This window comes from Saccoglossus kowalevskii, chromosome 9 (genome assembly GCF_978046115.1).
Source record: "Saccoglossus kowalevskii chromosome 9, keSacKowa6.1, whole genome shotgun sequence".
Classification (NCBI taxonomy): domain Eukaryota; kingdom Metazoa; phylum Hemichordata; class Enteropneusta; family Harrimaniidae; genus Saccoglossus; species Saccoglossus kowalevskii.
The window spans coordinates 39,833,134-39,852,277 of NC_140649.1; the positions used below are offsets into that span (position 1 = coordinate 39,833,134).

Here is a 19,144-nt window from a genome sequence, read left to right on the forward strand (position 1 = left end):
AACTGACCATAACTATCTTATTGGTCTTGGTATCATTACATAAGATTTACTTAAAGAACTGATCATAACTATCTTATTGGTCTTGGTATCATTAAGTAACATTCACTTAAATAACTGACCATAACTATCTTGTAGGTCTTGGTATCATTACATAACATTTACTTAAATAACTGACCATAACTATCTTATTGGTCTTGGTATCATTACATAAGATTTACTTAAATAACTGACCATAACTATCTTATTGGTCTTGGTATCATTACATAAGATTTACTTAAATAACTGACCATAACTATCTTATTGGTCTTGGTATCATTAAGTAACATTCACTTAAATAACTGGCCATAACTATCTTATTGGTCTTGGTATCATTAAGTAACATTCACTTAAATAACTGACCGTAACTATCTTATTGGTCTTGGTATCATTAAGTAACATTTACTTAATAAATAACTGATCATAACTATCTTATTGGTCTTCGTATCATTAAGTAACATTCACTTAAATAACTAACCATAACTATCTTACTTGTCTTGGTATCATTACATAACATTTACTTAAATAACTGACCATAACTATCTTATTGGTCTTGCTATCATTAAGTAACATTTACTTAAATAACTGACCATAACTATCTTATAGGTCTTGGTATCATTACATAACATTTACTTAAATAACTGACCATAACTATCTTATTGGTCTTGGTATCATTAAGTAACATTTACTTAAATAACTGACCATAACTATCTTATAGGTCTTGGTATCATTACATAACATTTACTTAAATAACTGACCATAACTATCTTATTGGTTTTGGTATCATTACATAACATTTACTTAAATAACTGACCATAACTATCTTATTGGTCTTGGTATCATTACATAACATTTACTTAAATAACTGACCATAACTATCTTATTGGTCTTGGTATCATTAAGTAACATTTACTTAAATAACTGACCATAACTATCTTATTGGTCTTGGTATCATTACATAACATTTACTTAAATAACTGACCATAACTATCTTATTGGTCTTGGTATCATTAAGTAACATTTACTTAAATAACTGACCATAACTATCTTATTGGTCTTGGTATCATTACATAAGATTTACTTAAATAACTGACCATAACTATCTTATAGGTCTTGGTATCATGACATAACATTCACTTAAATTACTGACCATAACTATCTTATAGGTCTTGGTATCATTAAGTAACATTTACTTAAATAACTGACCATAACTATCTTATTGGTCTTCGTATCATTACATAACATTTACTTAAATAACTGACCATAACTATCTTATTGGTCTTGGTATCATTACATAAGATTTACTTAAATAACTGACCATAACTATCTTATTGGTCTTGGTATCATTACGTAACATTTACTTGAATAACTGACCATAACTATCTTATTGGTCTGGTATCATTACATAAGATTTACTTAAATAACTGACCATAACTATCTTATTGGTCTTGGTATCATTACATAACATTTACTTAAATAACTGACCATAACTATCTTATTGGTCTTGGTATCATTAAGTAACATTCACTTAAATAACTGACCATAACTATCTTATAGGTCTTGGTATCATTAAGTAACATTCACTTAAATAACTGACCATAACTATCTTATTGGTCTTGGTATCATTACATAACATTTACTTAAATAACTGACCATAACTATCTTATTGGTCTTGGTATCATTACATAACATTTACTTAAATAACTGACCATATCTATCTTATTGGTCTTGGTATCATTACATAACATTTACTTAAATAACTGACCATAACTATCTTATTGGTCTTGGTATCATTACATAAGATTTACTTAAAGAACTGATCATAACTATCTTATTGGTCTTGGTATCATTAAGTAACATTCACTTAAATAACTGACCATAACTATCTTGTAGGTCTTGGTATCATTACATAACATTTACTTAAATAACTGACCATAACTATCTTATTGGTCTTGGTATCATTACATAAGATTTACTTAAATAACTGACCATAACTATCTTATTGGTCTTGGTATCATTACATAAGATTTACTTAAATAACTGACCATAACTATCTTGTAGGTCTTGGTATCATTACATAACATTTACTTAAATAACTGACCATAACTATCTTATTGGTCTTGGTATCATTACATAAGATTTACTTAAATAACTGACCATAACTATCTTATTGGTCTTGGTATCATTACATAAGATTTACTTAAATAACTGACCATAACTATCTTATTGGTCTTGGTATCATTAAGTAACATTCACTTAAATAACTGACCATAACTATCTTATTGGTCTTGGTATCATTAAGTAACATTCACTTAAATAACTGACCGTAACTATCTTATTGGTCTTGGTATCATTAAGTAACATTTACTTAATAAATAACTGATCATAACTATCTTATTGGTCTTCGTATCATTAAGTAACATTCACTTAAATAACTGACCATAACTATCTTATTGGTCTTGGTATCATTACATAACATTTACTTAAATAACTGACCATAACTATCTTACTTGTCTTGGTTTCATTACATAACATTTACTTAAATAACTGACCATAACTATCTTATTGGTCTTGGTATCATTAAGTAACATTTACTTAAATAACTGACCATAACTATTTTATAGGTCTTGGTATCATTACATAACATTTACTTAAATAACTGACCATAACTATCTTACTTGTCTTGGCATCATTACATAACATTTACTTAAATAACTGACCATAATTATCTTATTGGTCTTGCTATCATTATGTAACATTTACTTAAATAACTGACCATAACTATCTTATAGGTCTTGGTATCATTACATAACATTTACTTAAATAACTGACCATAACTATCTTATTGGTCTTGGTATCATTAAGTAACATTTACTTAAATAACTGACCATAACTATCTTATAGGTCTTGGTATCATTACATAACATTTACTTAAATAACTGACCATAACTATCTTATTGGTCTTGGTATCATTAAGTAACATTTACTTAAATAACTGACCATAACTATCTTATTGGTCTTGGTATCATTACATAACATTTACTTAAATAACTGACCATAACTATCTTATTGGTCTTGGTATCATTAAGTAACATTCACTTAAATAACTGACCATAACTATCTTACTTGTCTTGTTATCATTACATAAGATTTACTTAAATAACTGACCATAACTATCTTATTGGTCTTGGTATCATTAAGTAACATTCACTTAAATAACTGACCATAACTATCTTACTTGTCTTGGTATCATTACATAAGATTTACTTAAAGAACTGTCCATATTCTTTGAGAACATTGACTAAGAGATCTAACGCAATAGTTAAAGCAAGTTTTATCATTTTACTAATGTGGTAAATACTTGTATTTTCACTCATACCCATGAGGGACTTGTGTGCAATCAATGGTATTTTGCTTTCTTTCTTGTAAATTTCTTTACTTAATTTCTTTATTTAGACGTCATGTTTTCAACTGGGCTCATTGGGCCGTCGGCAACTCTGCGTTCATACTCGCTAGTAAGTGACCACACCAATTGTTGCTTCATTTACCAATTGTTTGTATTTGGAAGGATTTTACTTTTGTTAATTTTTCAATTATGTAGTCTTAATTTTGCACATGATACCTTATGTGCATCTGCAGTCAACATTTTATTTTAAGTTCATTTATTCTCAATTCTCCAAAATGTGTTAAATAATATATTTTTTTTAAATACATATTTTTGTTATTGTATAGTCGCATGTATTTTTATTGGAATGGATCTGTCTGCATTGGACCTTCCGCAGTATACAACCTGGGTCTTTGTAGGCTGGGTTTGCTTTCATGTTCTCATAGAACTTTTTCTGGAAGTCACTAAATGTGTTGCAAAAAATGCTGGTGAGTTTTTGCATTATTAGCATTTTTATCAAATTTAACACTAAGATTTTTGTGAGTTAGAGTGCAGTCCAAAAAACAAGGACTCATGGATGCGTGCATGTGTGTGTGTCTGTGTGTGTGTCTGGACCTATATTTTAGACATGCCTTTACCAATTACATTCAAACTTCACACATATATTATACAAAATATTATACATATGCACATCAATTTGTATGTTGTGTGTGTAATAAGGTTCTCCATCCTATCAGTGAACAGTGGTCTGTTTTAGTATATTTAGCGTCTCCATCCTCACCCAGAATAGTAGTCAGTTGTGAGTATAATCATGGTCTATATCCTGTCACTCAATAGTGGTCTGTTGTAGGTGTAATCAGGGTCTTCGTCCTATCCCTGAATAGTGGTCAGTTGTGGGTGTAATCAGGGTCTCCGTCCTATCACTGAATAGAGGTCTGTTGTGAGGGTAATCAGGGTCTGCATCCTATCACTGAATAGTGGTGAGTTGTGGGTGTAATCAGGGTGTCCATCCTAACCCTGAATAGTGGTCTGTTTTAGTATATTGAGGGTCTCAATCCTAACAATGAAAAGTGGTATGTTGTGAGTGTAGTCAGGGTCTCCATCCTAACCCTGAATAGTGGTCTGTTTTAGTATATTGAGGGTCTCAATCCTAACAATGAAAAGTGGTATGTTGTGAGTGTAATCAGGGTCTCCATCCTAACCCTGAATAGTGGTCTGTTTTAGTATATTGAGAGTCTCAATCCTAACCATGACAAGTGGTATGTTGTGAATGTAATCAGGGTGTCCATCCTAACCCTGAATAGTGGTCTGTTTTAGTATATTGAGAGTCTCAATCCTAACCATGAAAAGTGGTATGTTGTGAGTGTAATCAGGTTCTCCATCCTATCACTGAATAGTGGTCTGTTGTGAGTGTAATCAGGATCTCCATCCTAACCCTGAATAGTGGTCTGTTTTAGTATATTGAGAGTCTCAATCCTAACCATGACAAGTGGTATGTTGTGAATGTAATCAGGGTCTCTATCCTAACCCTGAATAGTGGTCTGTTGTGAGTGTAATAAGGGTCTCCATCCTATCACTGAATAGTGGTCAGTTGTTGGTGTAATCAGGGTCTCTATCCTAACCCTGAATAGTGGTCTGTTTTAGTATATTGAGAGTCTCAATCCTAACCATGAAAAGTGGTCTGTTGTGAATGTAATCAGGGTCTCCATCCTAACCCTGAATAGTGGTCTGTTTTAGTATATTGAGAGTCTCAATCCTAACCATGAAAAGTGGTCTGTTGTGAATGTAATCAGGGTCTCCATCCTAACCCTGAATAGTGGTCTGTTTTAGTATATTGAGAGTCTCAATCCTAACCATGAAAAGTGGTCTGTTGTGAATGTAATCAGGGTCTCCATCCTAACCCTGAATAGTGGTCTGTTTTAGTATATTGAGAGTCTCAATCCTAACCATGAAAAGTGGTCTGTTGTGAATGTAATCAGGGTCTCCATCCTATCACTGAACAGTGGTCTGTTTTAGTATATTGAGGGTCTCAATCCTAACAATGAAAAGTGGTATGTTGTGAATGTAATCAGGGTGTCCATCCTAACCCTGAATAGTGGTCTGTTTTAGTATATTGAGAGTCTCCATCCTAACCATGACAAGTGGTATGTTGTGAATGTAATCAGGGTGTCCATCCTAACCCTGAATAGTGGTCTGTTTTAGTATATTGAGGGTCTCAATCCTAACAATGAAAAGTGGTATGTTGTGAGTGTAATCAGGGTCTCCATCCTAACCCTGAATAGTGGTCTGTTTTAGTATATTGAGAGTCTCCATCCTAACCATGACAAGTGGTATGTTGTGAATGGAATCAGGGTGTCCATCCTAACCCTGAATAGTGGTCTGTTTTAGTATATTGAGGGTCTCAATCCTAACCATGAAATGTGGTATGTTGTGAATGTAATCAGGGTGTCCATCCTAACCCTGAATAGTGGTCTGTTTTAGTATATTGAGAGTCTCAATCCTAACCATGACAAGTGGTATGTTGTGAATGTAATCAGGGTGTCCATCCTAACCCTGAATAGTGGTCTGTTTTAGTATATTGAGGGTCTCAATCCTAACAATGAAAAGTGGTATGTTGTGAATGTAATCAGGGTGTCCATCCTAACCCTGAATAGTGGTCTGTTTTAGTATATTGAGAGTCTCAATCCTAACCATGAAAAGTGGTATGTTGTGAATGTAATCAGGGTGTCCATCCTAACCCTGAATAGTGGTCTGTTTTAGTATATTGAGGATCTCAATCCTAACCATGACAAGTGGTATGTTGTGAATGTAATCAGGGTGTCCATCCTAACCCTGAATAGTGGTCTGTTTTAGTATATTGAGAGTCTCAATCCTAACCATGAAAAGTGGTATGTTGTGAGTGTAATCAGGTTCTCCATCCTATCACTGAATAGTGGTCTGTTGTGAGTGTAATCAGGATCTCCATCCTAACCCTGAATAGTGGTCTGTTTTAGTATATTGAGAGTCTCAATCCTAACCATGACAAGTGGTATGTTGTGAATGTAATCAGGGTCTCTATCCTAACCCTGAATAGTGGTCTGTTGTGAGTGTAATAAGGGTCTCCATCCTATCACTGAATAGTGGTCAGTTGTGGGTGTAATCAGGGTCTCTATCCTAACCCTGAATAGTGGTCTGCTTTAGTATATTGAGAGTCTCAATCCTAACCATGAAAAGTGGTCTGTTGTGAATGTAATCAGGGTCTCCATCCTAACCCTGAATAGTGGTCTGTTTTAGTATATTGAGAGTCTCAATCCTAACCATGAAAAGTGGTCTGTTGTGAATGTAATCAGGGTCTCCATCCTATCACTGAACAGTGGTCTGTTTTAGTATATTGAGAGTCTCAATCCTAACCATGACAAGTGGTATGTTGTGAATGTAATCAGGGTGTCCATCCTAACCCTGAATAGTGGTCTGTTTTAGTATATTGAGGGTCTCAATCCTAACAATGAAAAGTGGTATGTTGTGAATGTAATCAGGGTCTCCATCCTAACCCTGAATAGTAGTCTGTTTTAGTATATTGAGAGTCTCAATCCTAACCATGAAAAGTGGTATGTTGTGAATGTAATCAGGGTGTCCATCCTAACCCTGAATAGTGGTCTGTTTTAGTATATTGAGAGTCTCAATCCTAACCATGACAAGTGGTATGTTGTGAATGTAATCAGGGTGTCCATCCTAACCCTGAATAGTGGTCTGTTTTAGTATATTGAGGATCTCAATCCTAACAATGAAAAGTGGTATGTTGTGAATGTAATCAGGGTGTCCATCCTAACCCTGAATAGTGGTCTGTTTTAGTATATTGAGGGTTTCAATCCTAACCATGAAAAGTGGTATGTTGTGAATGTAATCAGGGTGTCCATCCTAACCCTGAATAGTGGTCTGTTTTAGTATATTGAGAGTCTCCATCCTAACCATGACAAGTGGTATGTTGTGAATGGAATCAGGGTGTCCATCCTAACCCTGAATAGTGGTCTGTTTTAGTATATTGAGGGTCTCAATCCTAACAATGAAAAGTGGTATGTTGTGAATGTAATCAGGGTCTCCATCCTAACCCTGAATAGTGGTCTGTTGTGAGTGTAATCAGGATCTCCATCCTAACCCTGAATAGTGGTCTGTTTTAGTATATTGAGAGTCTCAATCCTAACCATGAAAAGTGGTATGTTGTGAATGTAATCAGGGTCTCTATCCTAACCCTGAATAGTGGTCTGTTGTGAGTGTAATAAGGGTCTCAATCCTATCACTGAATAGTGGTCAGTTGTGGGTGTAATCAGGGTCTCTATCCTAACCCTGAATAGTGGTCTGTTTTAGTATATTGAGAGTCTCAATCCTATCAATGAAATGTGGTATGTTGTGAATGTAATCAGGGTCTCCATCCTATCCCTGAATAGTGGTCTGTTTTAGTATATTGAGAGTCTCAATCCTAACCGTGAATAGTGGTATGTTGTGAGTGTAATCAGGGCCTACATCCTATCCCTGAATAGTGGTCTGTTTTAGTATATTGAGTCTCAATCCTAACCATGAAAAGTGGTATGTTGTGAATGTAATCAGGGTCTCCATCCTAACAATGAATAGTGGTCTGTTGTGAATGTAATCAGGGTCTCCATCCTAACCCTGAATAGTGGTCTGTTTTAGTATATTGAGAGTCTCAATACTAACCATGAAAAGTGGTATGTTGTGAGTGTAATCAGGGTCTCCATCCTATCACTGAATAGTGGTCTGTTGTGAGTGTAATCAGGGTCTCCATCCTAACCCTGAATAGTGGTCAGTAGTGAGTGTAATCAGGGTCTCCATCCTAACCCTGAATAGTGATGTTTTTTAGTATATTGAGAGTGTCAATCCTAACCATGAAAAGTGGTATGTTGTGAGTGTAATCAGGGCCTACATCCTATCCCTGAATAGTGGTCTGTTTTAGTATATTGAGAGTCTCAATCCTAACCGTGAATAGTGGTATGTTGTGAGTGTAATCAGGGCCTACATCCTATCCCTGAATAGTGGTCTGTTTTAGTATATTGAGTCTCAATCCTAACCATGAAAAGTGGTATGTTGTGAATGTAATCAGGGTCTCCATCCTATCACTGAATAGTGGTCTGTTGTGGGTGTAATCAGGGTGTCCATCCTAACCCTGAATAGTAGTCTGTTTTAGTATATTGAGAGTCTCAATCCTAACCATGAAAAGTGGTATGTTGTGAATATAATCTGGGTCTCCATCCTAACCCTGAATAGTGTTCAGTAGTGAGTGTAATCAGGGTCTCCATCCTATCACTGAATAGTGGTCTGTTTTAGTATATTGAGAGTCTCAATCCTAACCCTGAATAGTGGTCTGTTTTAGTATATTGAGAGTCTCAATCCTAACAATGAAAAGTGGTATGTTGTGAATGGAATCAGGGTGTCCATCCTAACCCTGAATAGTGGTCTGTTTTAGTATATTGACGGTCTCAATCCTAACAATGAAAAGTGGTATGTTGTGAATGTAATCAGGGTCTCCATCCTAACCCTGAATAGTGGTCTGTTTTAGTATATTGAGAGTCTCAATCCTAACCATGAAAAGTGGTATGTTGTGAATGTAATCAGGGTCTCCATCCTAACCCTGAAAAGTGGTCTGTTATGAGTGCAATCAGGGTCTCCATCCTATCACTGAATAGTGGTCTGTTGTGGGTGTAATCAGGGTGTCCATCCTATCCCTGAATAGTGGTCTGTTTTAGTATATTGAGTCTCAATCCTAACAATGAAAAGTGGTCTGTTGTGAATGTAATCAGGATCTCCATCCTAACCCTGAATAGTGGTCTGTTTTAGTATATTGAGAGTCTCAATCCTAACCATGAAAAGTGGTATGTTGTGAATGTAATCAGGGTCTCCATCCTAACCCTGAAAAGTGGTCTGTTATGAGTGCAATCAGGGTCTCCATCCTATCACTGAATAGTGGTCTGTTGTGGGTGTAATCAGGGTGTCCATCCTATCCCTGAATAGTGGTCTGTTTTAGTATATTGAGTCTCAATCCTAACAATGAAAAGTGGTCTGTTGTGAGTGTAATCAGGGTCTCCATCCTATCACTGAATAGTGGTCTGTTGTGAGTGTAATCAGGGTCTCCATCCTAACCGTGAATAGTGGTCAGTAGTGAGTGTAATCAGGGTCTCCATCCTAACCCTGAATAGTGATGTTTTTTAGTATATTGAGAGTGTCAATCCTAACCATGAAAAGTGGTATGTTGTGAGTGTAATCAGGGTCTCCATCCTAACCCTGAATAGTGATGTTTTTTAGTATATTGAGAGTCTCAATCCTAACCATGAAAAGTGGTCTGTTGTGAATGTAATCAGGGTCTCCATCCTATCACTAAATAGTGGTCTGTTGTGAGTGTAATCAGGATCGCCATCCTGACCCTTAATAGTGGTCTGTTTTAGTATATTGAGAGTCTCAATCCTAACCATGAAAAGAGGTATGTTGTGAATGTAATCAGGTTCTCTATCCTGTCATTGAACAGTAGTCTGTTGTGAGTGTAATCAGGGTCTCCATCCTAACACTGAATAGTGGTCTGTTTTAGTATATTGAGAGTCTCAATCCTAACCATGAAAAGTGGTATGTTGTGAGTGTAATCAGGTTCTCTATCCTGTCATTGAACAGTAGTCTGTTGTGAGTGTAATCAGGGCCTACATCCTATCCCTGAATAGTGGTCAGTTGTGGGTGTAATCAGGGTCTCCGTCCTATCACTGAATAGAGGTCTGTTGTGAGGGTAATCAGGGTCTGCATCCTATCACTGAATAGTGGTGAGTTGTGGGTGTAATCAGGGTGTCCATCCTAACCCTGAATAGTGGTCTGTTTTAGTATATTGAGGATCTCAATCCTAACCACGAAAAGTGGTATGTTGTGAGTGTAATCAGGGTGTCCATCCTATCCCTGAATAGTGGTCTGTTTTAGTATATTGAGGATCTCAATCCTAACCATGAAAAGTGGTATGTTGTGAGTGTAATCAGGTTCTCTATCCTGTCATTGAACAGTAGTCTGTTGTGAGTGTAATCAGGGCCTACATCCTATCCCTGAATAGTGGTCAGTTGTGGGTGTAATCAGGGTCTCCGTCCTATCACTGAATAGAGGTCTGTTGTGAGGGTAATCAGGGTCTGCATCCTATCACTGAATAGTGGTGAGTTGTGGGTGTAATCAGGGTGTCCATCCTAACCCTGAATAGTGGTCTGTTTTAGTATATTGAGGATCTCAATCCTAACCACGAAAAGTGGTATGTTGTGAGTGTAATCAGGGTGTCCATCCTATCCCTGAATAGTGGTCTGTTTTAGTATATTGAGGATCTCAATCCTAACCATGAAAAGTGGTATGTTGTGAGTGTAATCAGGTTCTCTATCCTGTCATTGAACAGTAGTCTGTTGTGAGTGTAATCAGGGCCTACATCCTATCCCTGAATAGTGTTCTGTTTTAGTATATTGAGGGTCTCAATCCTAACCATGAAAAGTGGTATGTTGTGAGTGTAGTCAGGGTCTCCATCCTATCCCTGAATAGTGGTCTGTTTTAGTATATTGAGGATCTCAATCCTAACCATGAAAAGTGGTATGTTGTGAGTGTAATCAGGGCCTACATCCTATCACTGAATAGTGGTCTGTTTTAGTATATTGAGGATCTCAATCCTAACCATGAAAAGTGGTATGTTGTGAATGTAATCAGGGTCTCCATCCTATCACTGAATAGTGGTCTGTTTTAGTATATTGAGGATCTCAATCCTAACCATGAAAAGTGGTATGTTGTGAGTGTAATCAGGGTCTCCATCCTATCACTGAATAGTGGTCTGTTTTAGTATATTGAGGATCTCAATCCTAACCATGAAAAGTGGTATGTTGTGAATGTAATCAGGGTCTCCATCCTATCCCTGAATAGTGGTCTGTTTTAGTATATTGAGGATCTCAATCCTAACCATGAAAAGTGGTATGTTGTGAATGTAATCAGGGTCTCCATCCTATCCCTGAATAGTGGTCTGTTTTAGTATATTGAGGATCTCAATCCTAACCATGAAAAGTGGTATGTTGTGAGTGTAATCAGGGTCTCCATCCTATCCCTGAATAGTGGTCTGTTTTAGTATATTGAGGATCTCAATCCTAACCATGAAAAGTGGTATGTTGTGAATGTAATCAGGGTCTCCATCCTATCCCTGAATAGTGGTCTGTTTTAGTATATTGAGGATCTCAATCCTAACCATGAAAAGTGGTATGTTGTGAATGTAATCAGGGTCTCCATCCTATCCCTGAATAGTGGTCTGTTTTAGTATATTGAGGATCTCAATCCTAACCATGAAAAGTGGTATGTTGTGAATGTAATCAGGGTCTCCATCCTATCCCTGAATAGTGGTCTGTTTTAGTATATTGAGGATCTCAATCCTAACCATGAAAAGTGGTATGTTGTGAATGTAATCAGGGTCTCCATCCTAACCCTGAATAGTGGTCTGTTTTAGTATATTGAGAGTCTCAATCCTAACCGTGAAAAGTGGTATGTTGTGAGTGTAATCAGGGCCTACATCCTATCCCTGAATAGTGGTCTGTTTTAGTATATTGAGTCTCAATCCTAACCATGAAAAGTGGTATGTTGTGAATGTAATCAGGGTCTCCATCCTATCACTGAATAGTGGTCTGTTTTAGTATATTGAGAGTCTCAACCCTAACCATGAAAAGTGGTATGTTGTGAGTGTAATCAGGGCCTACATCCTATCCCTGAATAGTGGTCTGTTTTAGTATATTGAGAGTCTCAATCCTAACCATGAAAAGTGGTATGTTGTGAATGTAATCAGGGTCTCCATCCTAACAATGAATAGTGGTCTGTTGTGAGTGTAATCAAGGTCTCCATCCTAACCCTGAAAAGTGGTCTGTTATGAGTGCAATCAGGGTCTCCATCCTATCACTGAATAGTGGTCTGTTGTGGGTGTAATCAGGGTGTCCATCCTAACCCTGAATAGTGGTCTGTTTTAGTATATTGAGGATCTCAATCCTAACCACGAAAAGTGGTATGTTGTGAGTGTAGTCAGGGTCTCCATCCTATCCCTGAATAGTGGTCTGTTTTAGTATATTGAGAGTCTCAATCCTAACCATGAAAAGTGGTATGTTGTGAATATAATCTGGGTCTCCATCCTAACCCTGAATAGTGTTCAGTAGTGAGTGTAATCAGGGTCTCCATCCTATCACTGAATAGTGGTCTGTTTTAGTATATTGAGAGTCTCAATCCTAACCATGAATAGTGGTATGTTGTGAATATAATCTGGGTCTCCATCCTATCACTGAATAGTGGTCTGTTGTGAGTGTAATCAGGGTCTCCATCCTATCCCTGAATAGTGGTCTGTTTTAGTATATTGAGAGTCTCAATCCTAACCATGAAAAGTGGTATGTTGTGAATATAATCTGGGTCTCCATCCTAACCCTGAATAGTGTTCAGTAGTGAGTGTAATCAGGGTCTCCATCCTATCACTGAATAGTGGTCTGTTTTAGTATATTGAGAGTCTCAATCCTAACCATGAAAAGTGGTATGTTGTGAGTGTAATCAGGGTCTCCATCCTAACCATGAATAGTGGTCTGTTTTAGTTTATTGAGAGTCTCAATCCTAACCATGAAAAGTGGTCTGTTGTGAATGTAATCAGGGTCTCCATCCTATCACTGAACAGTGGTCTGTTTTAGTTTATTGAGGGTCTCAATCCTAACAATGAAAAGTGGTATGTTGTGAATGTAATCAGGGTCTCCATCCTAACCCTGAATAGTGGTCTGTTTTAGTATATTGAGAGTCTCAATCCTAACCATGAAAAGTGGTATGTTGTGAATGTAATCAGGTTCTCTATCCTGTCATTGAACAGTAGTCTGTTGTGAGTGTAATCAGGGTCTCCATCCTATCACTGAATAGTGGTCTGTTTTAGTATATTGAGGATCTCAATCCTAACCATGAATAGTGGTCTGTTTTAGTTTATTGAGAGTCTCAATCCTAACAATGAAAAGTGGTATGTTGTGAATGTAATCAGGGTCTCCATCCTATCACTGAACAGTGGTCTGTTTTAGTATATTGAGGGTCTCAATCCTAACAATGAAAAGTGGTATGTTGTGAATGTAATCAGGGTCTCCATCCTAACCCTGAATAGTGGTCTGTTTTAGTATATTGAGAGTCTCAATCCTAACCATGAAAAGAGGTATGTTGTGAATGTAATCAGGTTCTCTATCCTGTCATTGAACAGTAGTCTGTTGTGAGTGTAATCAGGGTCTCCATCCTATCACTGAATAGTGGTCTGTTTTAGTATATTGAGGATCTCAATCCTAACCATGAAAAGTGGTATGTTGTGAGTGTAATCAGGTTCTCTATCCTGTCATTGAACAGTAGTCTGTTGTGAGTGTAATCAGGGCCTACATCCTATCCCTGAATAGTGGTCAGTTGTGGGTGTAATCAGGGTCTCCGTCCTATCACTGAATAGAGGTCTGTTGTGAGGGTAATCAGGGTCTGCATCCTATCACTGAATAGTGGTGAGTTGTGGGTGTAATCAGGGTGTCCATCCTAACCCTGAATAGTGGTCTGTTTTAGTATATTGAGGATCTCAATCCTAACCACGAAAAGTGGTATGTTGTGAGTGTAATCAGGGTGTCCATCCTATCCCTGAATAGTGGTCTGTTTTAGTATATTGAGGATCTCAATCCTAACCATGAAAAGTGGTATGTTGTGAGTGTAATCAGGTTCTCTATCCTGTCATTGAACAGTAGTCTGTTGTGGGTGTAATCAGGGTCTCCATCCTAACACTGAATAGTGGTCTGTTTTAGTATATTGAGGGTCTCAATCCTAACCATGAAAAGTGGTATGTTGTGAGTGTAGTCAGGGTCTCCATCCTATCCCTGAATAGTGGTCTGTTTTAGTATATTGAGGATCTCAATCCTAACCATGAAAAGTGGTATGTTGTGAGTGTAATCAGGGCCTACATCCTATCACTGAATAGTGGTCTGTTTTAGTATATTGAGGATCTCAATCCTAACCATGAAAAGTGGTATGTTGTGAATGTAATCAGGGTCTCCATCCTATCACTGAATAGTGGTCTGTTTTAGTATATTGAGGATCTCAATCCTAACCATGAAAAGTGGTATGTTGTGAGTGTAATCAGGGTCTCCATCCTATCCCTGAAAAGTGGTCTGTTTTAGTATATTGAGGATCTCAATCCTAACCATGAAAAGTGGTATGTTGTGAATGTAATCAGGGTCTCCATCCTATCCCTGAATAGTGGTCTGTTTTAGTATATTGAGGATCTCAATCCTAACCATGAAAAGTGTTATGTTGTGAATGTAATCAGGGTCTCCATCCTATCCCTGAATAGTGGTCTGTTTTAGTATATTGAGGATCTCAATCCTAACCGTGAATAGTGGTATGTTGTGAGTGTAATCAGGGCCTACATCCTATCCCTGAATAGTGGTCTGTTTTAGTATATTGAGTCTCAATCCTAACCATGAAAAGTGGTATGTTGTGAATGTAATCAGGGTCTCCATCCTAACAATGAATAGTGGTCTGTTGTGAATGTAATCAGGGTCTCCATCCTAACCCTGAATAGTGGTCTGTTTTAGTATATTGAGAGTCTCAATACTAACCATGAAAAGTGGTATGTTGTGAGTGTAATCAGGGTCTCCATCCTATCACTGAATAGTGGTCTGTTGTGAGTGTAATCAGGGTCTCCATCCTAACCCTGAATAGTGGTCAGTAGTGAGTGTAATCAGGGTCTCCATCCTAACCCTGAATAGTGATGTTTTTTAGTATATTGAGAGTGTCAATCCTAACCATGAAAAGTGGTATGTTGTGAGTGTAATCAGGGCCTACATCCTATCCCTGAATAGTGGTCTGTTTTAGTATATTGAGAGTCTCAATCCTAACCGTGAATAGTGGTATGTTGTGAGTGTAATCAGGGCCTACATCCTATCCCTGAATAGTGGTCTGTTTTAGTATATTGAGTCTCAATCCTAACCATGAAAAGTGGTATGTTGTGAATGTAATCAGGGTCTCCATCCTATCACTGAATAGTGGTCTGTTGTGGGTGTAATCAGGGTGTCCATCCTAACCCTGAATAGTAGTCTGTTTTAGTATATTGAGAGTCTCAATCCTAACCATGAAAAGTGGTATGTTGTGAATATAATCTGGGTCTCCATCCTAACCCTGAATAGTGTTCAGTAGTGAGTGTAATCAGGGTCTCCATCCTATCACTGAATAGTGGTCTGTTTTAGTATATTGAGAGTCTCAATCCTAACCCTGAATAGTGGTCTGTTTTAGTATATTGAGAGTCTCAATCCTAACAATGAAAAGTGGTATGTTGTGAATGGAATCAGGGTGTCCATCCTAACCCTGAATAGTGGTCTGTTTTAGTATATTGACGGTCTCAATCCTAACAATGAAAAGTGGTATGTTGTGAATGTAATCAGGGTCTCCATCCTAACCCTGAATAGTGGTCTGTTTTAGTATATTGAGAGTCTCAATCCTAACCATGAAAAGTGGTATGTTGTGAATGTAATCAGGGTCTCCATCCTAACCCTGAAAAGTGGTCTGTTATGAGTGCAATCAGGGTCTCCATCCTATCACTGAATAGTGGTCTGTTGTGGGTGTAATCAGGGTGTCCATCCTATCCCTGAATAGTGGTCTGTTTTAGTATATTGAGTCTCAATCCTAACAATGAAAAGTGGTCTGTTGTGAATGTAATCAGGATCTCCATCCTAACCCTGAATAGTGGTCTGTTTTAGTATATTGAGAGTCTCAATCCTAACCATGAAAAGTGGTATGTTGTGAATGTAATCAGGGTCTCCATCCTAACCCTGAAAAGTGGTCTGTTATGAGTGCAATCAGGGTCTCCATCCTATCACTGAATAGTGGTCTGTTGTGGGTGTAATCAGGGTGTCCATCCTATCCCTGAATAGTGGTCTGTTTTAGTATATTGAGTCTCAATCCTAACAATGAAAAGTGGTCTGTTGTGAGTGTAATCAGGGTCTCCATCCTATCACTGAATAGTGGTCTGTTGTGAGTGTAATCAGGGTCTCCATCCTAACCGTGAATAGTGGTCAGTAGTGAGTGTAATCAGGGTCTCCATCCTAACCCTGAATAGTGATGTTTTTTAGTATATTGAGAGTGTCAATCCTAACCATGAAAAGTGGTATGTTGTGAGTGTAATCAGGGTCTCCATCCTAACCCTGAATAGTGATGTTTTTTAGTATATTGAGAGTCTCAATCCTAACCATGAAAAGTGGTCTGTTGTGAATGTAATCAGGGTCTCCATCCTATCACTAAATAGTGGTCTGTTGTGAGTGTAATCAGGATCGCCATCCTGACCCTTAATAGTGGTCTGTTTTAGTATATTGAGAGTCTCAATCCTAACCATGAAAAGAGGTATGTTGTGAATGTAATCAGGTTCTCTATCCTGTCATTGAACAGTAGTCTGTTGTGAGTGTAATCAGGGTCTCCATCCTAACACTGAATAGTGGTCTGTTTTAGTATATTGAGAGTCTCAATCCTAACCATGAAAAGTGGTATGTTGTGAGTGTAATCAGGTTCTCTATCCTGTCATTGAACAGTAGTCTGTTGTGAGTGTAATCAGGGCCTACATCCTATCCCTGAATAGTGGTCAGTTGTGGGTGTAATCAGGGTCTCCGTCCTATCACTGAATAGAGGTCTGTTGTGAGGGTAATCAGGGTCTGCATCCTATCACTGAATAGTGGTGAGTTGTGGGTGTAATCAGGGTGTCCATCCTAACCCTGAATAGTGGTCTGTTTTAGTATATTGAGGATCTCAATCCTAACCACGAAAAGTGGTATGTTGTGAGTGTAATCAGGGTGTCCATCCTATCCCTGAATAGTGGTCTGTTTTAGTATATTGAGGATCTCAATCCTAACCATGAAAAGTGGTATGTTGTGAGTGTAATCAGGTTCTCTATCCTGTCATTGAACAGTAGTCTGTTGTGAGTGTAATCAGGGCCTACATCCTATCCCTGAATAGTGGTCAGTTGTGGGTGTAATCAGGGTCTCCGTCCTATCACTGAATAGAGGTCTGTTGTGAGGGTAATCAGGGTCTGCATCCTATCACTGAATAGTGGTGAGTTGTGGGTGTAATCAGGGTGTCCATCCTAACCCTGAATAGTGGTCTGTTTTAGTATATTGAGGATCTCAATCCTAACCACGAAAAGTGGTATGTTGTGAGTGTAATCAGGGTGTCCATCCTATCCCTGAATAGTGGTCTGTTTTAGTATATTGAGTCTCAATCCTAACCATGAAAAGTGGTATGTTGTGAATGTAATCAGGGTCTCCATCCTAACAATGAATAGTGGTCTGTTGTGAATGTAATCAGGGTCTCCATCCTAACCCTGAATAGTGGTCTGTTTTAGTATATTGAGAGTCTCAATACTAACCATGAAAAGTGGTATGTTGTGAGTGTAATCAGGGTCTCCATCCTATCACTGAATAGTGGTCTGTTGTGAGTGTAATCAGGGTCTCCATCCTAACCCTGAATAGTGGTCAGTAGTGAGTGTAATCAGGGTCTCCATCCTAACCCTGAATAGTGATGTTTTTTAGTATATTGAGAGTGTCAATCCTAACCATGAAAAGTGGTATGTTGTGAGTGTAATCAGGGCCTACATCCTATCCCTGAATAGTGGTCTGTTTTAGTATATTGAGAGTCTCAATCCTAACCGTGAATAGTGGTATGTTGTGAATGTAATCAGGGTCTCCATCCTAACAATGAATAGTGGTCTGTTTTAGTATATTGAGAGTCTCAATCCTAACCATGAAAAGTGGTATGTTGTGAATGTAATCAGGGTCTCCATCCTAACAATGAATAGTGGTCTGTTGTGAGTGTAATCAAGGTCTCCATCCTAACCCTGAAAAGTGATGTTTTTTAGTATATTGAGAGTGTCAATCCTAACCATGAAAAGTGGTATGTTGTGAATGTAATCAGGGTCTCCATCCTATCACTGAATAGTGGTCTGTTTTAGTATATTGAGAGTCTCAACCCTAACCATGAAAAGTGGTATGTTGTGAGTGTAATCAGGGCCTACATCCTATCCCTGAATAGTGGTCTGTTTTAGTATATTGAGAGTCTCAATCCTAACCATGAAAAGTGGTATGTTGTGAATGTAATCAGGGTCTCCATCCTAACAATGAATAGTGGTCTGTTGTGAGTGTAATCAAGGTCTCCATCCTAACCCTGAAAAGTGGTCTGTTATGAGTGCAATCAGGGTCTCCATCCTATCACTGAATAGTGGTCTGTTGTGGGTGTAATCAGGGTGTCCATCCTAACCCTGAATAGTGGTCTGTTTTAGTATATTGAGGATCTCAATCCTAACCACGAAAAGTGGTATGTTGTGAGTGTAGTCAGGGTCTCCATCCTATCCCTGAATAGTGGTCTGTTTTAGTATATTGAGAGTCTCAATCCTAACCATGAAAAGTGGTATGTTGTGAATATAATCTGGGTCTCCATCCTAACCCTGAATAGTGTTCAGTAGTGAGTGTAATCAGGGTCTCCATCCTATCACTGAATAGTGGTCTGTTTTAGTATATTGAGAGTCTCAATCCTAACCATGAAAAGTGGTATGTTGTGAGTGTAATCAGGGTCTCCATCCTAACCATGAATAGTGGTCTGTTTTAGTTTATTGAGAGTCTCAATCCTAACCATGAAAAGTGGTCTGTTGTGAATGTAATCAGGGTCTCCATCCTA

At 37.8% G+C, this 19,144-nt stretch overlaps 1 protein-coding gene across 5 annotated transcripts in view; it reads left to right on the forward strand.

Annotated features, from left to right (window-relative positions):
- Window positions 1–19,144, forward strand: part of LOC102806946 (ferric reductase 1-like) — a 188,111-nt gene that overhangs the window by 148,188 nt on the left and 20,779 nt on the right. For all 5 annotated transcript variants that reach the window (XM_085503521.1, XM_085503522.1, XM_085503523.1 and 2 more), the window contains 2 exons: window positions 3,493–3,551; window positions 3,769–3,909. In XM_085503521.1, coding sequence (XP_085359647.1) covers window positions 3,493–3,551; window positions 3,769–3,909 — 200 coding nt within the window. The remainder of the gene's footprint in view (window positions 1–3,492; window positions 3,552–3,768; window positions 3,910–19,144) is intronic.